Source organism: Psittacula echo, assembly GCF_963264785.1.
Source record: "Psittacula echo genome assembly, chromosome: 5".
NCBI lineage: Eukaryota > Metazoa > Chordata > Aves > Psittaciformes > Psittacidae > Psittacula > Psittacula echo.
The window spans coordinates 82,641,467-82,662,085 of record NC_137739.1 but is presented as its reverse complement, the minus strand read 5'-3'; the positions used below and the strand labels follow the sequence as shown (position 1 = coordinate 82,662,085).

At 43.8% G+C, this 20,619-nt stretch overlaps 1 protein-coding gene across 2 annotated transcripts in view; it reads left to right on the top strand.

Annotated features, from left to right (window-relative positions):
* Positions 1–300: 300 nt before the first annotated feature.
* ITPKA (inositol-trisphosphate 3-kinase A) overlaps positions 301–20,619 on the top strand; it is a 68,069-nt gene continuing 47,750 nt past the window's right edge. For both annotated transcript variants that reach the window (XR_013956829.1, XM_080617679.1), the window contains exon 1: positions 301–2,055. Coding sequence is in view for 1 of the 2 variants with exons in the window: in XM_080617679.1 (XP_080473805.1) it covers positions 1,552–2,055 (504 nt within the window). In the remaining variant the exon portion in view is untranslated. The remainder of the gene's footprint in view (positions 2,056–20,619) is intronic.

Sequence of the window (20,619 nt, the reverse complement as noted above, 5' to 3'; positions counted from 1 at the left end):
TCCACTTTACCAGTAGTGTTTTTACACACTTTACTGGTAGCTGTCACCCCACCATGTACTCCTTGGGACAACCCCTACAACGGTTAAAGAACTAAATCCACCACAAGCCTTGGCTATTTCATCCGGGAATTCTGACGGTCCAAATTCCCGGCTTGGCACCACCTAATTCCAGAAAAGTGCACGAAGACGCCTGGAGTTTTATTTATGAAGTTTTATTTATGAAGTTTTATTTATGAAGTTTTATTTATGAAGTTTTATTTATGAAGTTTTATTTATGAAGTTTTGTTTCTGAAGCTGCCTTCCTGCCTGCTCTGGTGCGCTGCGAGTGGCATGGAAGAAGGCACATCACTCGGTGCCTGTTCAAACTGACTCTTACAAAGACAACCTGCAAGATGGGGCTGTAAAATAAGTCAGCGGCAGCCGAGTAATTCTTAGCCCTCTATGACTATCTTAGCCCTAGATTCAGAATAATCTGAATGGATAGCAATAATTTATGGTGTTAGAGGACCAGGGAGTCCCAGTGCGGTCTGAGCATTGCTGCTTTACGTGCTGGGTGAGTGCAGCCCCTCCTGCAAGGAGCTCGCAGCCGGAGCACCAGGAGAGACACAACAGATGGCAAGAGACAGATGGGAGAGTGCAAGGAAACAATGAGATAAATGAGCAAAAACTAAGTTGAAGACTTTAGCATTTGGTTCCAGAATTGTTAGTTTTAATAATCATCTCAGCTGATGTAACCCTGCGGTGGGATGCCTTTAACATTCCAAAGGTTTTAATAACTACAATGACAACACGTGCAGCCCAGTATGCGTTGTATTCCGGGTGAGGAGTGGGAGCCGAGCACCGGTACCTGCTGTGGGGGTGTTCTCTGCTGGTATTCGTTCATCCGGGGGGGGGCTCGGGTACCTCGGCAACCTGGGGCTTAAGGCGCCCTGATCCCGCACGGTTCAGGCGGCAAAGCGCGGACTGAGGAAAACCCGGGCTTTGCGGGAGGCCGCTCTGCCCTGCAGCCTCACCCCAAGGGGGGACGGGGCGGCGGGACACACAGAGACCCCTGAGGGGCCTGACGGGACGGCGCCCAAACCCGCCCCTCTGCCCCCTCAGCGGCGATGGGCCCTGCCGGGCCGGGCCGCTCCTCCGCCCGCGAGCGCTGCGCAGCCGCCATGCCTGCCCCAGGGGAGCTGTGACCCCCGGCCGGGGGCGGCGGGCGCTGAGGAAAGGCGGGAGGCGGCACCTCAGGCAAAGCGAAACCAAAAGGGCGGCGGCGGCGGGGAAGAGGCGGGCAGGCGGGACGGGGCTCCCCGCGGCGCGGCTCGCTCCTCCCCTCAGCGCCGAGGCAGAGCGGGGCGGTGTCGGCGGGTTGATCGTGCCCCTATGGCCCTGGCGCCGGGTCAGCGGGCACGGTAGCCGCCTTCGGCTCTCGCCGCGGGTGAGTCAGAGCTGCCCAGGGAAGGCGGGCTGGAGATGAGCCTCGCCGCCGTTCTCCGAGCAGCGGCCGGAGGCTGAGCCACAAAGAAGTTTCCCGGGCGGTCGGCGGCAGCGCGGCGCTCCCCCATGCACACCCCCGGCCGCCGGCCCTGGGGCGCTGCCCCGCAGGCGCCCGGCGCCGACCGCGCCATGGAGCCCCGCGCGGAGCTGCACAGCAGCCCGGAGCTCAGCCGGTCCAAGCGGCTCAGCGTCGGGGAGCTCCGCTCCCTCTTCGAGGCTCGCTGCGCCGCTGTCGCCGCCGCCGCCGCCCGGCAGCTGCCCGACCCGGCGAAGAGGGGCTGCCGGCCCCCCAACGGGGTGCTGCCGCCCGTCATCCCCCGGCTCACCGTCACCGCCGAGGAGAGCGAGGAGGCGCAGGGCAGCCCGCAAGCGCAGCCGCCGCGCAAGGAGGGCGGCTGGCTGAGGACGGACAGCTCTCTGCACCTGCAGTCCCGACGGCTTTCCACCTCCTCGCTGTCCTCCACCGGCTCCTCGTCCCTCTTGGAGGACTCTGAGGACGACGTGCTGAGCGACACGGAGTGCAGGAGCCAGGGCATCGTGCACCTGGAGCACGGCGAGGACACCAACCAGGTAGGGGTCTTGGGGGACAGGGAGGGACGGGGACGGTTTCCGTGACCCAACTCCACGCGAACTCCGAGAAACTCCTGTCGTGGGGCCCGCAGCAGCGTGGTACCGTGTACAGGTTGCTGTGCCTGTTTGAAAGACGCTGCTACACGTTGGCTGTCCTCAGACGCGGCCAGGTGAGCGCTGTTTCCTTCCTGATGTCCCGAGAACACGGCGATCATAAGTGGGTTCTTCTACTTCCTTTTGTTTTGGGTTTTTTTTTTTTTTTTTCCCAGTCTCCTTTATCAGATCTCAAAAATAATTTTTTTTCCAGGCGTTTACCAGCAGTTATTTTTTTTTTTTTTGTCCCTTTCAATCCTGGAGTCTGTGGTTGTCAATTTTTGAGCTGCTTCTTGCTGTGAGCATGACAGGAGATGGGGAGGAGCTTGGAATGGGTAGAATGCATGCTTTTGTCCGTTCTGGCAGTAACACATTCTTCTCAGTAAATCCCCTCTGTAATTTGGCAGCTTTCATCCATGAAGTGCACTTTTAAAGGCATATAGTTAGTTGCTTTCTCATGATCCTTGATGTATGTTTGCCTGACTCTTTATGGTATGCTTCTTGGGGTACAAAGTAGCTGAAATCTGTTACTTTAGCAAATTCCGCCTCCTACCTTTTTTGAGACCTCAACTTAAATTGTTGTTCTACTGCCAGCTCCTAGGCACAGAATTGTTTTCAAGCAGAGCATATGTTCTGAAATAATGTATAAGCAAGAAACAACTTGTAGGTGATACCTCCAGCTGGACTTTTCTCATGGTAATTGTGGGTTTACTACTGTAGAGGACTCATAGTACAGGGGCTGAAATGCTGTGCACAGCATTGGTTTTGTTCGCATCAAGTTGTGGCCTGGTTTTGGAAGACAGAAAGAAACAGAAGGTTTTGTACTTTGTCATAACGCATATCAAGAAACCGATAATATTACTACTTAATTTGTACTTTTGATCCTGAGATAGAATCTGGTGCGTAGGGGAAATGATTGCTGGTGTTCTGCTTTCTTTTGTAAAATACATGTTGTGCTAGAGGGTATTTTGTGAAAGCAGCAGCAGAAAAGAAAATAAAAGATGGAAAAGCCCTAAGGGTCCTTTGAGTCAGTACCCCTGCTATTGCAGTGGGCTGTGTGCGTGGTTAATAGGGAGCAAGAATTTAGTGATAACACTTTAGCAATAGGGAGAACTCTGAGATGACGTTGTGGCATCTGGTTACCTTGTCCATGAATATAGGCAGAAGCAAAACCAATTCTTCAGGCAAGAAGCCATGCTACCTTTAAGGTTTGCTTCTGCATCTTTGAAGTCATTGGAATTATAGGCAGTATTGAGTCCTGAATCATTCATTGAAGCTGTATCTTTCCCTGTAGAGTGACAGGGAATGACGCGCATGTATCTAAAGCTTAAGTGGATGTGAGTGGTACTTTTAAATTACATGAAGTTTCTAGATACTGTAAAGTTGGAAAAGGCTTTGGTCACCTTTTAATTACAAGAAAAGAAAGTTATAAAAGTAAAGAACAATGATTTATAGTCAAACTAAAAATAGCTGTTTAATGAATAGGACATTCAGCATTTAAGGTGTGGGGGAAATGGAGAACTGTAATAGTATCATGAGATCCAATATTTGGGAAAGTTTTTACAGGTTTCCCAAGTTTAGTGCAGGATTTTTTAATGGCTCCTTGGTAAAGTAAGTATTCAATGAAATGGTATATCCTTTGTGTTTTTAAAAGCCCAGTTACTTTTCCATGCCTGCAGCATAGGGGAAGATGGGGCAAACTGCCCACCAGGAGCCTGCATTCTGACTGTTCTTTATCTCATTACTCTGTGGCAAGTTGGCAGACCAGAGCTGGGACTGGTGCCTAGGACTCTAAAACAGCAGAACGAAGTTATCACCAACTTCATGACATTGCTTAATAAATTAAATGGGCCAAACCTTTAATCTGTTTAATGCATGCTTATGTAGTTCATCCTCCTTCCCTTGATGCATTACTCACTGAGAGGTCAAATCCTGGGAATCTGCAGTTTTCCTGTGGTCAGGCACACTGCCCTTCATCTTAGGTGGCTGCACTGTGTGCTTGCTGGTACCTGGAGGTGACCAGGACAGGATTGTCCTTGTGTTTGATGCCTTTTGGTACCAGGCAGTGCTGTGATACTAGTACTCCTTATGCTCAGCCGTTCAGGCTTTACAGACACTGTTTCTTTGGCGTGTTATGTGCTCACTGCTTCACTAAAGTAGGGGCCTGTGTTTTGAACCTCCATGGGTTGAACTTTGTAGAATGTGGCCTTTCTACTAATTAATGTTGAGGCTGCATGAATAAGCATTTGGGTTCAAGGCAGGCATGTAAATGTGAAAATAACTAGAAATCTTATGATAACCTGAGGAATGGATTTATGTTTTGAAGATTCTGTTTAGAGGCAAATTTTGTTCATATTTATTGTTTTTAGTGTATGTATTTAAATAGACGAAGGCTTGTTCTCCTAGTGGAACACATGTGTAGGATGAAGACTTTCCTGAAAGAAACTGAAGCCAGAGGTGGGCCAAACTTGCTGTTACCTAATCCATGGGAAATTGCGATATTTTAAAATTTCCCTTGTATTGGAATTTCATTAGACATTTGCTTTGGAAATGTTAGATATTAATTTGAAGCCTGGCACCTCATGGCTAAGCTCAGACCAGTGCTCGGAGCACTGCTGGACTGTCAAGCCTACCAGTGCCTTGCAGAGACCTTGGAAACTTGCCCAGGTCTTCCACTGTGGGAGTAGGAAATTCTGATAATGTTCCTGTTATCAGGGCTTCAAGGCTTCCATCTGCAGGCTCAGGAACTTGAGACCTAAGCTGAGGAAGGTCCTCCCAGGCTTCTATGCTGGAGGCCTCTCTTCTGTTAACCTGGAAATCAAGAACCAGTTGGGTCTTTGAAATATTGTGTTCTCAAGCTAACTGTGTGGCCCTTGTGAAACAATGGAGCCCTTCCTCTGTGTACAGGGCTTGCTGCCCTGGAGTTACCAGGCCTTAAATCCTGGGATGATAAACCTGGGAGTGCTGTCTCCAACTGTGCCCCATGGAGGATGGTTCTCCCTGGCAGCTCACTAGACAAACGGAGCTCTCCAAGAGAAGGAGTGATTCAGCTAAGCATTTCACAGAGCATTTTGAGTTGGATGAATTGGCACATCATGACAACATTACATTTTTGTTTCATATTGAGAGCAGTATGTGGGCATGTCCCTGGAGTATAAGAGCCCCTACTGCGGGAGTGAATACCTTGGGACTTATGACTGATGAGTCATAGGAGGAGTCCCAACCTGGCTTAGCATGGACAAAGCACTGTTCCCATCTAGGCAGACCCACCTTTGAGAGAAGCTCAGTGGGTGGTGTTCCAGTTCCTCAGCACAAGTTCTGCATTTCATTTTGCAGTTATTAACAGAGGCTTTGGCAATTGGACTGCCCTGGCTTCCTGGAGGAAGACCCCTCCAGCAAGGAAGAGTTGCAAGTGTGGGAGAAGCCTGTTTTGCTGCTGTCCTGTTAAGCTGAACTTGTGGCTCTGTGAAAACCAATTGCACATAGCTGTGCTAATGTCTTTGCATAATGCCATAGCTGGAGCTTCACAAAAACTTGGCAGTTAAAAAAAAAAAAAATCAACCATTTATTTTTTATTAATAGCCAATTGACAGAATAGATTTTACCCTGTGACAGCAGTTAACATTCCCTTGCCTTCCTTTGCATTTAAATGGGAAGCATACTTTTCTACCCTTGCTTCACGCCATCTGGGAAGTGTATATACACAGTTGAATCTTGCAGTGAAAGTGCCAGTGGTCCATTTATAGTAATGGAGAGAGTGCAAGAGTTCTGTATTTTTGTCTTCATTCTGTGAGTGAGCAATTTTAAGAAATAAGTCTGGTTAGCACCTTCTTTGTTGGGACAGAGACTTTAAAACATGGTTTTCACAGAGAATAAACACTATGAGAATGTACAGCAGCCTCTTGTCCTCTGCATAGGAGAATGTTATTTACTAGATAGAAACATGCCAAATAAATCTACTCGTTCTCATAACTGTGACCTGTCATTCCAAATTCCTAGATCTGTAACCATGAGAACAGCTGACAGCTTGCTAGAGAAAAAGCAGTTCAGTTCTTGCTTGCAATGATACCAGTCCAGAAACTTTGGGGGATAGCTGTGAGTGAAGCTTCTTTGGTTTCACTGATGATCTCACCATTATTTTTCATAATACCAAGCACCTTAAAATGGGCAAACATATAGAGAGGCACACACGCTTAATAAACACAGACCAACATTTTCAACTAGTTTGGCTCAGGGGTGGGTTACATAAGCTAATGCAGTAGAATAGAATTGTTATTTTTAAATGAAGAATGGGAATGAAGGGATGACATAAGTAAGACTGTTAATGGGCTTTTAGCCCACTTTCCAGAGGAAAGAAAGCTTGTGTAATCACTCTATCAATTCTATTTTCACAACTTTAGTAGATTTCAGCCAAATTTGGCAGTGGCATAGACATCTCAAAGTTTCTTTAAGAACTCTTTAAAGTTCCACAGAGATGAGTCTCTGGGTAGAAGAGAGGAAATCAAAATAAGTGCATACCTTTTCTTCTCAGGGGGAGAAGGTGCAAGATGAGTTCAACAGTTGCCTTCTGTTTTGCTTAACTAACAAATTGGCATGTGCATACTGGGTAGTGCATCAGTGCTTGCTGCTTGAGCCAGCCACAGCAGGTTGGGTCTCTTATCCTGAGGGTAATTAGGAGAAAGCATGGGAGGGAGCATACAGTGTTGGGTGCTGGTGAGGTTAGGGAACATGGAAGACATTAGTTGAGGGACAGAGGAGGAGGGTGAGGAATTTGTGGGGGGATGTGGAAATGTGAGTGAGATTGGAGTTTTTTTGGCACAAGCTTATAAGGGGACAGTAACAAGCTGTAGTTACTCCGATAAGGGTGCAGGACAGTAGCTACCACTCAAGTAGAAACCAGGCTTTGTTAGTTTGCTGCTCATGGAACTACTGCTTTTAATGGGATGCATTTTGTGGCTCTAAAAAAATATGCTGATTTATAATGACAGTCTTGTATACTGATATCTTTCTCTTGTATGCTGAACAAATATGAGGTGAACAGCAGAAGAGTAGAATCAAAGAATAGTTTGAGTTGGAAGGGATCTACCAAAGGTCATCTAGTCCAACCCTCCTGCAATGAGCAAGGACATCTTCAACTAGATCACAGAATCACAGAACATTAGGAATTGGAAGGGACCTCAAAAGGTCATCTAGTCCAATCCCCCTGCCGGAGCAGGAACACCTAGATGAGGTTACACAGGAAGGTGTCCAGGCGAGTCTTGAATGTCTCCAGAGAAGGAGACTCCACAACCTCCCTGGGCAGCCTGTTCCAGTGTTCGTCACCCTCACTGAGAAGAAGTTTCTTCTCAAGTTTAAGTGGAACCTCTTGTGTTCCAGTTTGTACCCATTACCCCTTGTCCTATCATTGTTTGCCACTGAGAAGAGCCTGGCTCCATCCTCGTGACACTCACCCTTTATATATTTATAAACATTAATAAGGTCACCCGTCAGTCTCCTCTTTTCCAAACTAAAGATCAGTTTGCCCAGAGTCACATCCGGCCTGGCCTTGAATGTCTCCAGGGATGGGGCCATGCAGTATGCTCCACATTGCACAGTTACTGGGCCAAACCTCTAAATTGGGAGCCTTCTCTCAGCTTGAGGATGGTTTCTTCACCACTTGTGTATGAGTGGTGGAGTATATCAAAACATCAGCAGTATCAGTTCTAGTGGTGACTCTTTATTAATAATATCATAGAATCATAGAATAGTTAGGGTTGGAAAGGACCTTAAGATCATCTAGTTCCATCCCCACTGCCATGGGCAGGGACACCTCACACTAAACCATGCCACCCAAGGCCTCATCCAACCCGGCCTTGAACACCGCCAGGGATGGAGCATTCACAACCTCCCTGGGCAACCCATTCCAGTGCCTCACCACCCTTACAGTAAAGAATTTCTTCCTTATATCCAATCTAAATATGGATTCTTGCCTAGTAGGAAACAAGTTAGCTGTTGTCAGATCAGTTAAGTGAGAGGCAATTAAGTGGCTTATCAGTTAAGAGTTTCTGATCCTGGGTATATCAGAAATGGTGACTTAGAGACTACAAGATTTTTCTTTTGAAGCAGTTTCCCTCTCTTAGTTTTCACTTTTTTACATTAAAGGACATGTTGCTTGGGTGCATAGTGCAAAATTGAAAAAGCTCTATTTTTTTTTTTTCTCGTAGACCTGTTGGATTAGGTATGTTATAAAAGTTTCTCTGCATGCCCAATTCCGCAGTTCAAATCTTCTTATAATGCTTATTGTATCTGGAAAGAGGGAAAGAAAGTAACATCCTCATCCTTCTCATCTTTAGCTGATGCATTCATATCTAAAGAGGGATATCTAAGCAGGTGTTTCTCAAGCAATCATTGACTCAGCAGGTTTGAAGATTTATTTATGAAAACCCATGCCAGTCTCAAAAGGAATAAGGGTAGTGGCAGGAACAATGGTTCGAAAATGTTGCATGTCTGAATATTTTGGGGTTCTGACACTTTTACCTATTAAGCTTGTGTGATGTTCGTTTAAAAACATGTTCATCCTTATGTGGTGGTTAACATAGACAAAAATAACCTCTTAACTCGCATCTGAAGTTTATTATAAATGGAATGTGTTAAAGTGAATCAGTTTAATTAAATGTACACAATGGAATGCAACTTAATACAGCTTATATTTTTGGAATCTGAGAATGCACATTATGTTTATGTGGCAGATAGCTGTTTAGTGACTGAGAGGAACTGAGGATCATGGTACAGCATTTTGTGGTGATTATCTATAAAATGTGATGGCAGATAATGTTATCCTTGCACATCTTGGAAGGAAAAAGTGATCTTGTCTTATATACAGCACCAGTCAAGTCACTGTTTGTCTCTCTTCTACCTTCTCTGTCAATGTAGGTTTTGCAGAGAAAGGGGGCTGAGGCAGGAAAAATTGGCTTGTCAGTCCATCTTGCGTAGCGTAGGTTTAGATTGCATTTTTAAGTGCTCTTCTCAACATTCTCTACCAACAGAGAGAATGTTTTTCTCTTAAAAGCCCACAAGCTGGGTGAGATGGATTGTCTCTCCATAGCACACATGAAGAAAAATACCATTTAAAAAAGAAAAAGGCGGGGGGGAGGGAGGGAAAAGAGTCCATAGTCCCCATCAGCTCATTCTAAGCTAAAGTATAGGGAAGGGAGAGAGGCTACCTGTTCATCCAGTGTCAGACTAGTAAATACATTGGTATATCATTTCTAGTGCTTAACTGATCCATTCTTATCAGTAATGGAGAATGTTTTCTGAGATACCACATAGCCACACAGCAGCATTTGGGTGGGATTTTGTATCTAGAAATGCTGAACTTCCCAGAAAGGATGAAATTTTCCTTTACATTCCAAAACATGGAGGTGTGAGACTGATGCTACAGAACCTACCCTGAACCAGCAGGCCTGGCTATTATTGCCTGTTATCAAACCTTCTATTCCTTGGCAAGCTTGGGAAGAAGTTAGCCAAAGACCAGTTGGCAGCTCATTCGAAGCAATATCATGGACCTGGCACAATCCAGATTTAGAGCTTGGGACAGAATCTCCAAGCCAGTTGATGACTATAGCAAGCGTGACACAGATGCTGCTTTGTGGGAGCTTGGCATCAACCCAGAATCCAGGATCACTGCTTATCTACAGGCTGGAATATCCAACTAAGGTGGTGCAGTGAATGCAAACTCTGAACTGTTTACCCCAGCCTACCAATATCACCTTTATTTCATTCACATTCAACTGCAATTTGCTGTTCCTCATCAGCCTTCTGACCTCATCCATACTTGAGCCATGTTGATAACAGAGGTGTGGTTACAGGTGATAAAGAATAGCTATAGATACCTGTTATGTCTGCATGTAATGGGAACTGAAATGTGTATGATTCAGCAGTCCACCAAATTATGACCTGTTTTGCAGGAAGTTGGGATGTAGCAGAACTGTGTGAATAAGCAAGCTAGTGGCAATGGCACAGTTCACTTATGGTGTATCAGAGAAAAGTACGAACTGTTGTAGTCTTCATATAATTTTCATGTGAATAAGGGTAATGTCTCTTGGTAAATTATATTGGACACTGCATAGAAAGAGTGTGTCTGTGTTTTCCAGCTGGTAGGAGATCATTGGTTGTTGTCAACGTAAATGATTGTCCCCTGGTCTCTGTCACATCCTGACATAAATGGTACAGTCTTGGCTTTTAGCTGCCTTCACTACTCTGAGCTGCCACAGAGAACACAGCTTTCTTTGTGTCTTAGATTTTTTTCAGGCAGCTCCATACAGTTGAGAACACTGCAGTGGTTCTTCTCAGTGAGGTTCACTGTGGATGGCATGTCATTTCTGTGCCCTACTTCCTTTGCTTCCTGTGGTGGAGTGCGGAATCAAATATAGGTTACTACTGCTCACCTTTGAGGTGATGGTGGTGGTCAGAATCTGTATGTAATGCACTCAAGGAGATCAGCTGTGAAGGGTATGTTCCCATGCCACTCTTCAGACACAGGAGGCAGCTTGAGGAGACTCAGCTGTGCATGAGGCACGAGGCAGCTGTGACCCAGGTTTGCACAAGACAAGAGGGACATTTCTCACTGGAACCAAAGAGCCTTTCCAAGCACAGTACTCCTTTGAGTGCCCTCTTTAGCACGGGTGTGTCTTCATCCTCATTCAACTTCAGAGCTGGAAATGGACTTTTTACAAGGGTATGTAGTGATAGGACAAGGGGTAGCGGCTTAAAACTGCAAGAGAGTAGTTTTAGATTGGATTTACTCTTTACTGTGAGGGTGCTGAGGCACTGGCACAGGGTGCCCAGAGAAGCTGTGGCTGCCCCATCCCTGGCAGTGTTTGAGGCCAGGTTGGACGGGGCTTGGAGCAACCTGGTCTGGTGGAAGGTGTCCCTGCCTGTGCCAGGGGGTTGGAATTGGATGAGCTTTAAGGTCCCTTCTAACCCAAACCATTCCATGATTCTATGACTTGAGAGTATGGGTCTTACTAGCAAAAATGCTGAACATTTGTACCTGCAACTAAAGTTAATGGGAACTGTTCTACAACACTGTTCACCAATATTGTAAAGCACCAGGTATTAGGAAAAGCAAAAAGTGACGCCTCAGATTGGGCTTTCAGAGTTAGTGGGTACTTTTCATATTAACCTACATTTCCTGCGATATTTTCCCTGTGAGATATGAGCAAAACAGTTTTTTATAGAGATTGCGAAAACAAATTCATTACAGTTTGGAAAGCACTTTACTACTGCAGTGGTGGCTGTCTTAAACTACCATGTACAACTTAGTGACTATGTTTATGGTAGATTTCCAGTAAGTGAAGTAAAAATGGTGAAGCCACTGAGCACAGAATAAAAACAAAGAGCTGCTTTTTATAGAGTCAGGAATTGTTTGTTTACACTGAATGAATAGAACCACAGTAGGTTATTATGTAATTAAAAACTATATCATAAGCTCTGCAGAAAAGGGTAAGCATTGCCATAGAGAGGATAACTAACTAAAGTTTGCACCTGAAACTTAAATTCTGAAAATTTCCAGCTTTTGAGTACTGTTTTGCATTTAAGACATTATTAAAGTTCCAGTGCAGACATAATTCTGCATCGGAGCAGGATCCAGTAGTGGAAGATGCTGACACATGACAATGATGTTTCATCCACTGTTTCCAAACTATGTGCGGCAGAATGAGCCAGAGCTGGGTAGCCCATTTAACATGCCTGTGCTAAAGAGGGCACTTGAAGGAATGCTGTATTTGAAGAGGCTCTTCAGGCCCAGTGAGAGATGGCCCTCTTGTATTGGACAAACCTGGATCACAGCTGCCTCGTGCTTCATGCACAGCTGAGCCTCCTCAAGCTCACCTCCTGTGTCTGAAGAGTGGGATGGGCACATACCCTTCACAGCTGAGCTCCATCAGTCCTTTGTGTGTGTGCTTTGCCCAGCAGTCTCCACGAAAGGTAATTTCTAAAGACTAATGAGCAGCTACTGCAAATGAACTTGTTCTTAGTTTGCCAGATTTGGTCAGGTTGACTTCTGCTCTTCCTGTAGTCTGCTTCTCTGAAAACTCTCCTTTTGCCAAATTTTGAGCTCCTTTCTTGAAATTCAATGTTAACAAGCTTTTCAGAGGATTCATCAGAAATTTTGTAATGACGTCAATATGTGTGGTTTTTGAGCCTTGGAAAAAGTTGAAGCTTTGGAATTGTTTGGTCTGAAGCAAACAGGTTTTGTCTTTCTTTGAGGTGAGTAAATTTAGAGCAGTTCTCAGAAGAATGAGATGCACAGAAATAGACTTCTTGTGTTTTGGTGGCTGTACAGGAAATCTGGCTTTTGAGACCCTGATCTTCTGAAAGAGGTAGAACTAGAGCAGGTCTTAAAAGGTGGCCTGTGTAATTTTCTCCATTGCTGTATGCTTTATGTGATGCCCTGATAGAAAGGATAAAAATCTCTGTGAACAGTGTTTGTGCAGATCAGCTGTTTGTTATCTTTTGCGAGGTTTGAGTGGGTTGTTGGCTAAGTGCACTTGACCTGAATGTTCTAATGATGATAATCTGGGATTGCTGTGGGTTCCCTCCTCAGCCGTTCCCACCCATGCATGATCTGTAGGAGCAGTGGCGCCGGTTCCACAAAGGGTCAGCTTTGTTCAGAGGCGAATGTAATCTGAAGAAACTAGGAAATCTTCCTACGCTCCAGCTTTCGCTTTTCATAGTGCGAGATGCTGAGTGTTGCAATTTTGGGCTGATAATTGGATACAGTTTGTATTGTCTTGCTCTGTGGAATTTAGAAAAGTCAGGAAATTTTTTGCCTTTGTACTAATCCAGAGGTACCCATTTCAGGACAGATCGGGCCATTCTGTTAGAAGTCCTATGGGAAGATTTAAAGTGGAGATTCTTGACTTTCAGACTTGCTTTTGCCTATCACTTGCTTATGATGCCACCATGCTACCAAAGGCATTCAGTAGAAAAAATAATTAAGCCATATTTTAAATATGTTAGGAAGAAGTGAGTGTCTGGAGTTCTTTGGCCTCATCATCTGCATGGATTTGGGCACTAATCAGGCCCCTGGAACAATTTCATTACTTGTTTACCCAAAGTTTATAGCAAGACCAAGCAAGAATATGTGACTGACTGCCTTCAGCAATGAGATGAGGCTGGGAGGGAGAAGTCCTGTGTTATCTAGTAGCCCTGTGCTTGTTGATTACTACACCAGCAGTCTCCAAGTCATTCTCCAGCAGTAGGATTGCCTGATGTCCTGAGCATGGTTTCCCATTCCAGCATTAAAATTGGAGTGACAGAAAGCTAATGATTTTTTGTTTTTTTTTTATCCCTGTTTATCCATTGGGATATTCTGCATTCTCTCTAGAAATACATCCTCTCCCATTGTCATAGTTGTGTGTCTTGATCCCAGACTGCCTTTTCAGTCCTCTTGATTGTATAGGCAGCAATCCTGTCTGGGACAGGGGTGGCTATAGGATGAATGCAGCCAAGTTGCCAATTTTCATTTGACATTATATTCTTCAAGAAAAGAGCAGACAAGGCAGCGAAATCAGTCTTGGCTTGTGAAGTTAACTTCTTTTCATGGCTTGTTCCCCTGTGTGCCATGTAAGCCATAAACTGCTTGCAAATGATATTTCAATGTCGATCTTCTCTTTGTCTGCTGAGTCCCAGTGTACTGATGTTGGTCACTCTTGGGTTCTGCTACTCATACCCAATCTAGCATAGAAGCTGCTGCTTGCTCCATATTTAGAGAGGCTGGTGTAGGTGGTTGTGCGGGATATAAGAGTGTGGCTTGCTGTTCTGTTGCTAGGAGCCAACAGTATGAAATTCATAAGTTTTATGGGGGTTTTAGTCTCTTTTACTATGAGATAAAAGTTTTGGTAGATAAATGGCTATGTATAAGCTACACTCTGTTTATTTTATTTTTAGGTGGGTCTTAATAATTAGCAATTACTGCTTGTGTTTCTAAAAAGGTGGGATCTCCAGCATCTTGAGTGTAAACACATGTGTTTACCTTCAAGGCAGAAGAAACATACTCTGTACAACACATTCACTATTGTTCAAACACCCACAACTCTTCAGGAAGGCAGATGCCTTGTTTCAGTTTCAGTCTTTCATTGAGTCATTCCTGCTTATGTAAGAGCTGAATTTGACTCTTTCTTAAGGCAACATTATGGAAACTAAAATCTTAAGTAATCCCATGTCTACAGGGACTACCTGCTTCTCCTACGGAGGAGGAATTCAACTTTTATATTGCTCTGTTATCAGAAACTCTCTTTTGATCTGTAGTTTTGCTCAAGGGAGAAGTCATCTTTTCTCTGGATTCCATACATAGTTTCTAGTGCTACTTGGGGCAGGGGGATTTTCCATAATCTTATGTTTGCTCCAAAACCAAACAACTACCTCATAACTCAGAAGGTCCTCTATCTCCTATGGGGGAAGGTCAAGGGTCCCCATTTCCATCTAATTCCATGTAATTTCTATATAATGATGGTGTCTTCATCATTTCCATATTCCATTTAAGGACTCCCATCTTGTCTGGGACATTGGCCTTACTTGTACTGTTGTGATGCTAACAAAATAGGACTGTGGTTTTGGTTTGTGTGTTTCGTTGTGTTGTTTTGGTGGTGGTGTTTTGGGGTTTTTAATCCTTTCCACACAGTGGTTTGGAATAATCTCACAGTTATTATGCTAAAGCTCAGAGTTATTAAAGTGGCTGCTGAAGGATGTGGCCTTCCCCTAGGTAAATACCACACCCCGCTAAATAACAGTGCCTATCGCATGTTGACACTCACATTCCATTGCAAAGGGTGGGCCATATTTGAACAGTGGCATACATGATAGGTGAAGTAGTAACTGCTTATGCTTCTTTGGAGGAAAATGGAGGGGTGAGTTTGGAGGAGACAAAGGAGAAGAGTCAGAGTACTGGATTTTGTCTTGTGATAGATTAGAAGAGCAGATGGCAAACTGTTACCAGTGAATCTCTTATCTGGTTTTTACATGAGATTTTTAGACTCTAATAATCCATTTCACTTAATGCTGTTGCTGCTTATTTGAATGCTTGGATGCCTTATTTACATGCCTCTTAATTTTGCTTGCAAGCATTAATTACTTAAATTGTTCAGTAGTGTTCTGAAGTGGAGCTATTATAGCCTGCAGTTGTGGGAACTGGAGCAACAAACGGGCATGTGTCTGGACCTGGATCCCATCCTGAAGCAGTAGAGTTTGCTCAAATATTTTGTAAATGAGTGTTGGATGTTTTAAGATGTTAAAAGTTGAATTATCATGGTAGGAAGGAGAAAAGTTATGTAAGTACATTTTAGAAATGAAGACCTGTCAGTAACCTCTTTCTGTGTATGTGCATATGTATACATGTGTGTATCCAAGTAATATGCAAAAACTTCAGAAACCCTGAATTACAGACAAATGTTGGTGTGAGGGACTTAGGTTTTTAAATGAATGTTTTAATACCTTTTAGGAAATGAGAAATAAAGCATAGAAAGTGATCATGTCCTGTAGGACATAAGTATCTTCAGCTGATATGCTAACCTGAGTTTTATCTTTGTGCTTCTTATCCTTTCCTAAAGGAAAAAATGAATTATAGCACAGTAGGCTTCCACTGTTACAGCATTGCATTCTTTTCAGACAGGACTGCAAAGTTATAAGTGATTTTGATGTCCTTACACAAGGATACATTGAAAGCATAGTAAGCTTTTAACATGTGTTCATGAACCGAAGCTCCTACGGATAGGAAGAGAGGAGTTTTTGACCAGTTAATAGAAGACAGTTTTGCAATTTCTGTCCGATGGTAGTGGTTTGTGGTGGATGGGGAAGTGTAATAAGGGGCGAGCGTTACAATTTCCCTCAGTTATCTGCTCAGACTGAAGTTTCTCCTGTGGACACTGAGTCACTGGGATGTTAAACTGGTGGTGAGCCTAGCCCTGAGCTGCTGGCAGGCAGGATAGAGCTGTGTGTGTATCTGCACCACCTTAGCAAATAAGATGGGAGCATACCCTCAGCTTCCTTCACAAGTGCCTGGAGTTCACTCAGGGGAGAACAGCTTCTTCAAGTTATTTCCTGGCTTGTGGTCAGAACACACTCTTTCTTGATGTCATGCAGAAACTGCACCTGATCTAAGTGGATTGGCACTTGTCATGGTATGTTTGGATTTGAGGTCATACATGGTTCACAGATGATGTGTTCGTGCCTTAACGAATTGTGCTTATGTTTTAGGCTGAACCTGTTTATTGGTCTATACATAGAGAAGTGTGGATGTATTTGGGTTTTAAGTATTCCCAAAGATTCATCCTGTTTGAAACTGGTAATTCTGTGTCTTACCTGAGGGGATCTTAGGCTCACTTTTTCATTTAAAGAGTATTGTCTTTCTAGATGTCCCTTTCTTATGACCAGTAATGTCAATCGGTGACCCATGGCAAGTGGAGGATAAATGGAGGATGGGCAGAGAATATCAGATAGGTAAACTGTGGCATAGGCAGTTTTTGAAGACTCAAACTGCAGTTGTTTTGGAGGTTAAGAAAGATTTCTTTCCTTCTGCCACGCCATCTGCTAAAGTGATGTTTGATTTACTGCAAAATTTTTGTGAGTGATGGACAGCCTGGATAAATTTCAAATGTCTGGGCTCTGACAGTGACTCAACTTTCCTGTACTGGGGAACTTTCCATTTACTTCTTGGATAATAACATTCCAGTTTCCAGAAAGACTGATGTTCTGGCAGAACCCTGGTAGGGGCAGAACCTCCTTTGGTTAAATTTTCCTGTGCTTAGCAGGAACATGGGGCAGAGCTTCATCCTGTTAGAGAAGCAGTGTCTTTCAGAGCAGAGCACAGCACAAGCTGCAGAGGTAGAGATAATGGCCCTGTTTAATGCCTGCTATCAAAGATAGACATTTCAGTATCCCTTAAAACAGAAAATGTTGATTCTTACTGGAATAAAATCTGTCTTTCAGTGAACAGTGTTGGCTTTTACAACATCTCGGTGAGAAAAGTGAAGGCAACCCTTGTGACAGTGCAGCTTTAAAGCCATCTAATTCCTTGACTATTTTGACATTTTGCCTAGGAATGACATAAAGGTTGTGGATATTTCACCTGATAATGATCAGAAACAAAATGCCAACATTGATTCCTGCAGAATAGTCAGCACACTGTGGCTCTTGATGCTGTTTGCAGGGAAGCAAGCAATGCTTTTGCTGCTTTGCACTTCATTTTCCTCTGATTTGGAGAGAAACTCCTGGAATTATAGGTATAATCCAACTGTGGGGTGAGACATGGGACTTTGTACTCCAATTAATTCAGTCTGATACTGACTGTCCGTTTCTCTCCACTTCTTCCTTTAGTCCAGATGTAGAGAATATCCAGTGAGCTTACCGAGCATCCTAAAAGGTAGCAAAGTAAACCAACATATGCATCTCACTGCACGGTGAGGCATGACGGAGGAGAAAACACGGGAACCTGAGTCTTCTGTCTCGCTGTGCTGTTTCTTCTTATGACATTAAGTGTTTCTCATGACTCTGAAGATTTAGCCCAGCCTATCTTGAGTGTGGTACAAACAGGAAATGAAACCCCTGCAGTCAGAGGATACACCTGCCAAAGGCTGGTGGAGCAGCTGAGGCCCTCACCCATGGTTGGGTGCAGAACCGGAAGCATCAAGAGCTAAGTACAGGCTGAACACCGTTTCTTCTCAAAGGTTTGGAGGCTGGATGGTGACAGAGAGAGAGGGAGGGATGAAGGTGTAGTCACAGTTTGCTTGGCAGTCTGATGAGAGGTGCTGATCCGTAAGTTGCTCATGTAGCATGCAAACTGCTGTTCTCTAGGAGTTCTCCCTTGCTGTGGATCATCAGTCTTGCAGCTCCAGCTGGCACTTGTACACTGTAGGAAGATCCACTGTGTGACAAAGCAGAGAGTGTTGGTTCCCTTGGGGACTGAAGCAAATAGAAGGTTGGTCAAGGCTCCCAAGGCGTCTGGCACATGGAAGTTGCTCAGTGACTTCCTTCATCAAGGACGTGTTTTGTATTTGGTATATATTGCTATATATTCCTTGAGTGACAGCTGAACAGCTTTTGAAGCAGCCCTGGCAGAAGGCCATTTGCAGTGATGTGGCCAAATTATCAGTTGGTGTGGTTGGCATAGCACCTCTGACAGGCTGAAGAATGATGCTGTTGCATATTAGGTCAGGGCACAGACTTTTTAAAGCTGATGCTCATATATGCAGACTTTGGGCTGGGCTATACATTGGTGCAAGTTATCATAGAGCAACATTTAGGTTCTGACCCTAAACACTATTCTGGTTAGCAGTGAATAATGAGTACTGTGTGGACTATGGTTTGTGTGCATCAGAAACCTGTTCACTGCTCAGGGACAAGAGAAGATGAAATGTGGTAATAGTGGGACTAAGTCAGTTGTGAGAGTCTCACCCTATCTTAGGACCTGAATCAAATGCTGGGCTCAGAAGTTTAGTTATAAAGGTTTGTGTGAGTGTTTGCTCACATACTCCTGTTGGAGCTTGCTTGGGAAGCATTCATCTTGTTGACTTGCTCTTTCACCTCCCACCCATTGAGATCTTTGTCTCGATTTGTGATTCATGTCTGATTCAGCCAAGTGGGTAGTAGACTTGGCAGCAAGAATCTTAGTTTGAGGATTCCAGAAACCTTTAATAAGGGGCAAAAGCACAGAAACGGCTGCTGAAAGTATGAAGTAAATGGCTTATATGAGAAATTCAGGGATATCGTCTTGTTATTTCGGGCACTTTTGTTTTAGCTATGGGCAAATCCTGTGCCTTGTTTCCCTGCACAGAGCTTTTGTGGATATTTCAGTTATATTTCACCCAGTGAGTAAGATAAAAATGACATGTATGCCTCACTTCCTCCATTGCAGTGCAATGCCTTGTTAGGTCTTCTAAGTTTCTTCAAATACCGAATGATCCCAAATTTAGCAGCTGTTATAGCCTGAACAATTAAAAAGAAAGTAATGTAATTTTCACTGCAAAGAAAAGCTTTTACTGTTCACTTTAGATATTTTAGAAGTGTGTCTATGTGTGTATATATATTTGTATATATTACTAGAAGAAAGAACAAGGGTAATTATAATTTGTTATATATTGGGCATAAAAATGTCTGCTGTTCCAGGATCTGAATCTGATCAAGTCAACTGCCTGCCTCTTTCAGATCTACACCTCTTTCAGAACTCCACTAAGACTTAAACTGAAAGAACTCAAACCCAGAATCTCTCAGTAGGCAAAATCTGTGACTGTAACCAGAAAGATACCACGTTGCTCAGCAACTCTCATTATCTTTTAATTATTTTTGTATTATATATAACATCACTCAATTCTCCATGAGATGAAACCATCTGGTTGGCTATGCCAGAGCTGCGCTCCCTTGAAAAACTGAAATCCCTAATAAGCTTTGGAGCTGGCTGCTGGGAAGCTGCACCCATGGGAGGCACAGTGCTTTGGTGGAAATTAAGCTGATGATAACATGTCTTGGTAGAATATTGTGATTTTGACAAATCAGTCAATTCTTTGTTAAAGTGTTTGTGATTCTGTTTTTTAATAGTTTGTAATTATAGTAGTGTAGTTATTAATTCCATTCACACAGAGAAGTGTATCTAATTATGGGGCAATGAAATTATACTAGTAATTGTCCTGGCTGTGGTCCTCTCAAAATGATTTCTTATGGGCAGTGGCTACATTGAGACAGATGAAAGCAAAGTTTTGTTCATGCTAGGCTTAGTTCATTAATAAGTTTAGTAGCTTTAGACCTACATTGAAGTTCTTTGCCTGTGCAGGTCCAATATGTCAGGTCAAAGCTAATTCAAATAAAGTGACAAACAACACTGAAAGTGAACAGTTCTCTACAAAATCCTCAACTGTCTTATTTACCTTGGTTTATTAAAACTGAAATAAACCAGCTTGAAATATAGCTTTTTCTTAATCCTTTATGCTATTTTACTCAATTATTAAATTCAGTTTAGAAAATGAAATTAACTCAGAGGGTTTAAAAAAACATTTTATTGTTAAGTAAGTGTATATAGTATTAAAAGTAAACCAAACAATAATAAAACTGCAAAACATACACAGAGTTTAGAAGGAACAAATATTAGCAGAGAGCTATTTGCAAGACTAGATCCTACCACCTGCTCACAATGCTGCTTGCCACAGCTCTGTGAATAACCTTACAGACCTTGTGAAGATTTGTTGTATCACTCAGAGTATTATGGGTGCTAGTGTGTGATCCAGAAGGAAGAGAAGGGCTGTGGTGGGGAAATCACAGCAGAAGGGTGAGCCACTGGAGAATGACTAGTACTGTGCATGGATAAATCATACCCTCTACCTAGCTTAGTAATGCTTAGGGCCTGCTCATAGAGGGCAGCTCCAGCTAATGGTCTGATGGGTTCTTTTCCAGTCACTGTTGTCACTTCCAGTCACTGTGTCCCCAAAGAGGCCAGCACCCATC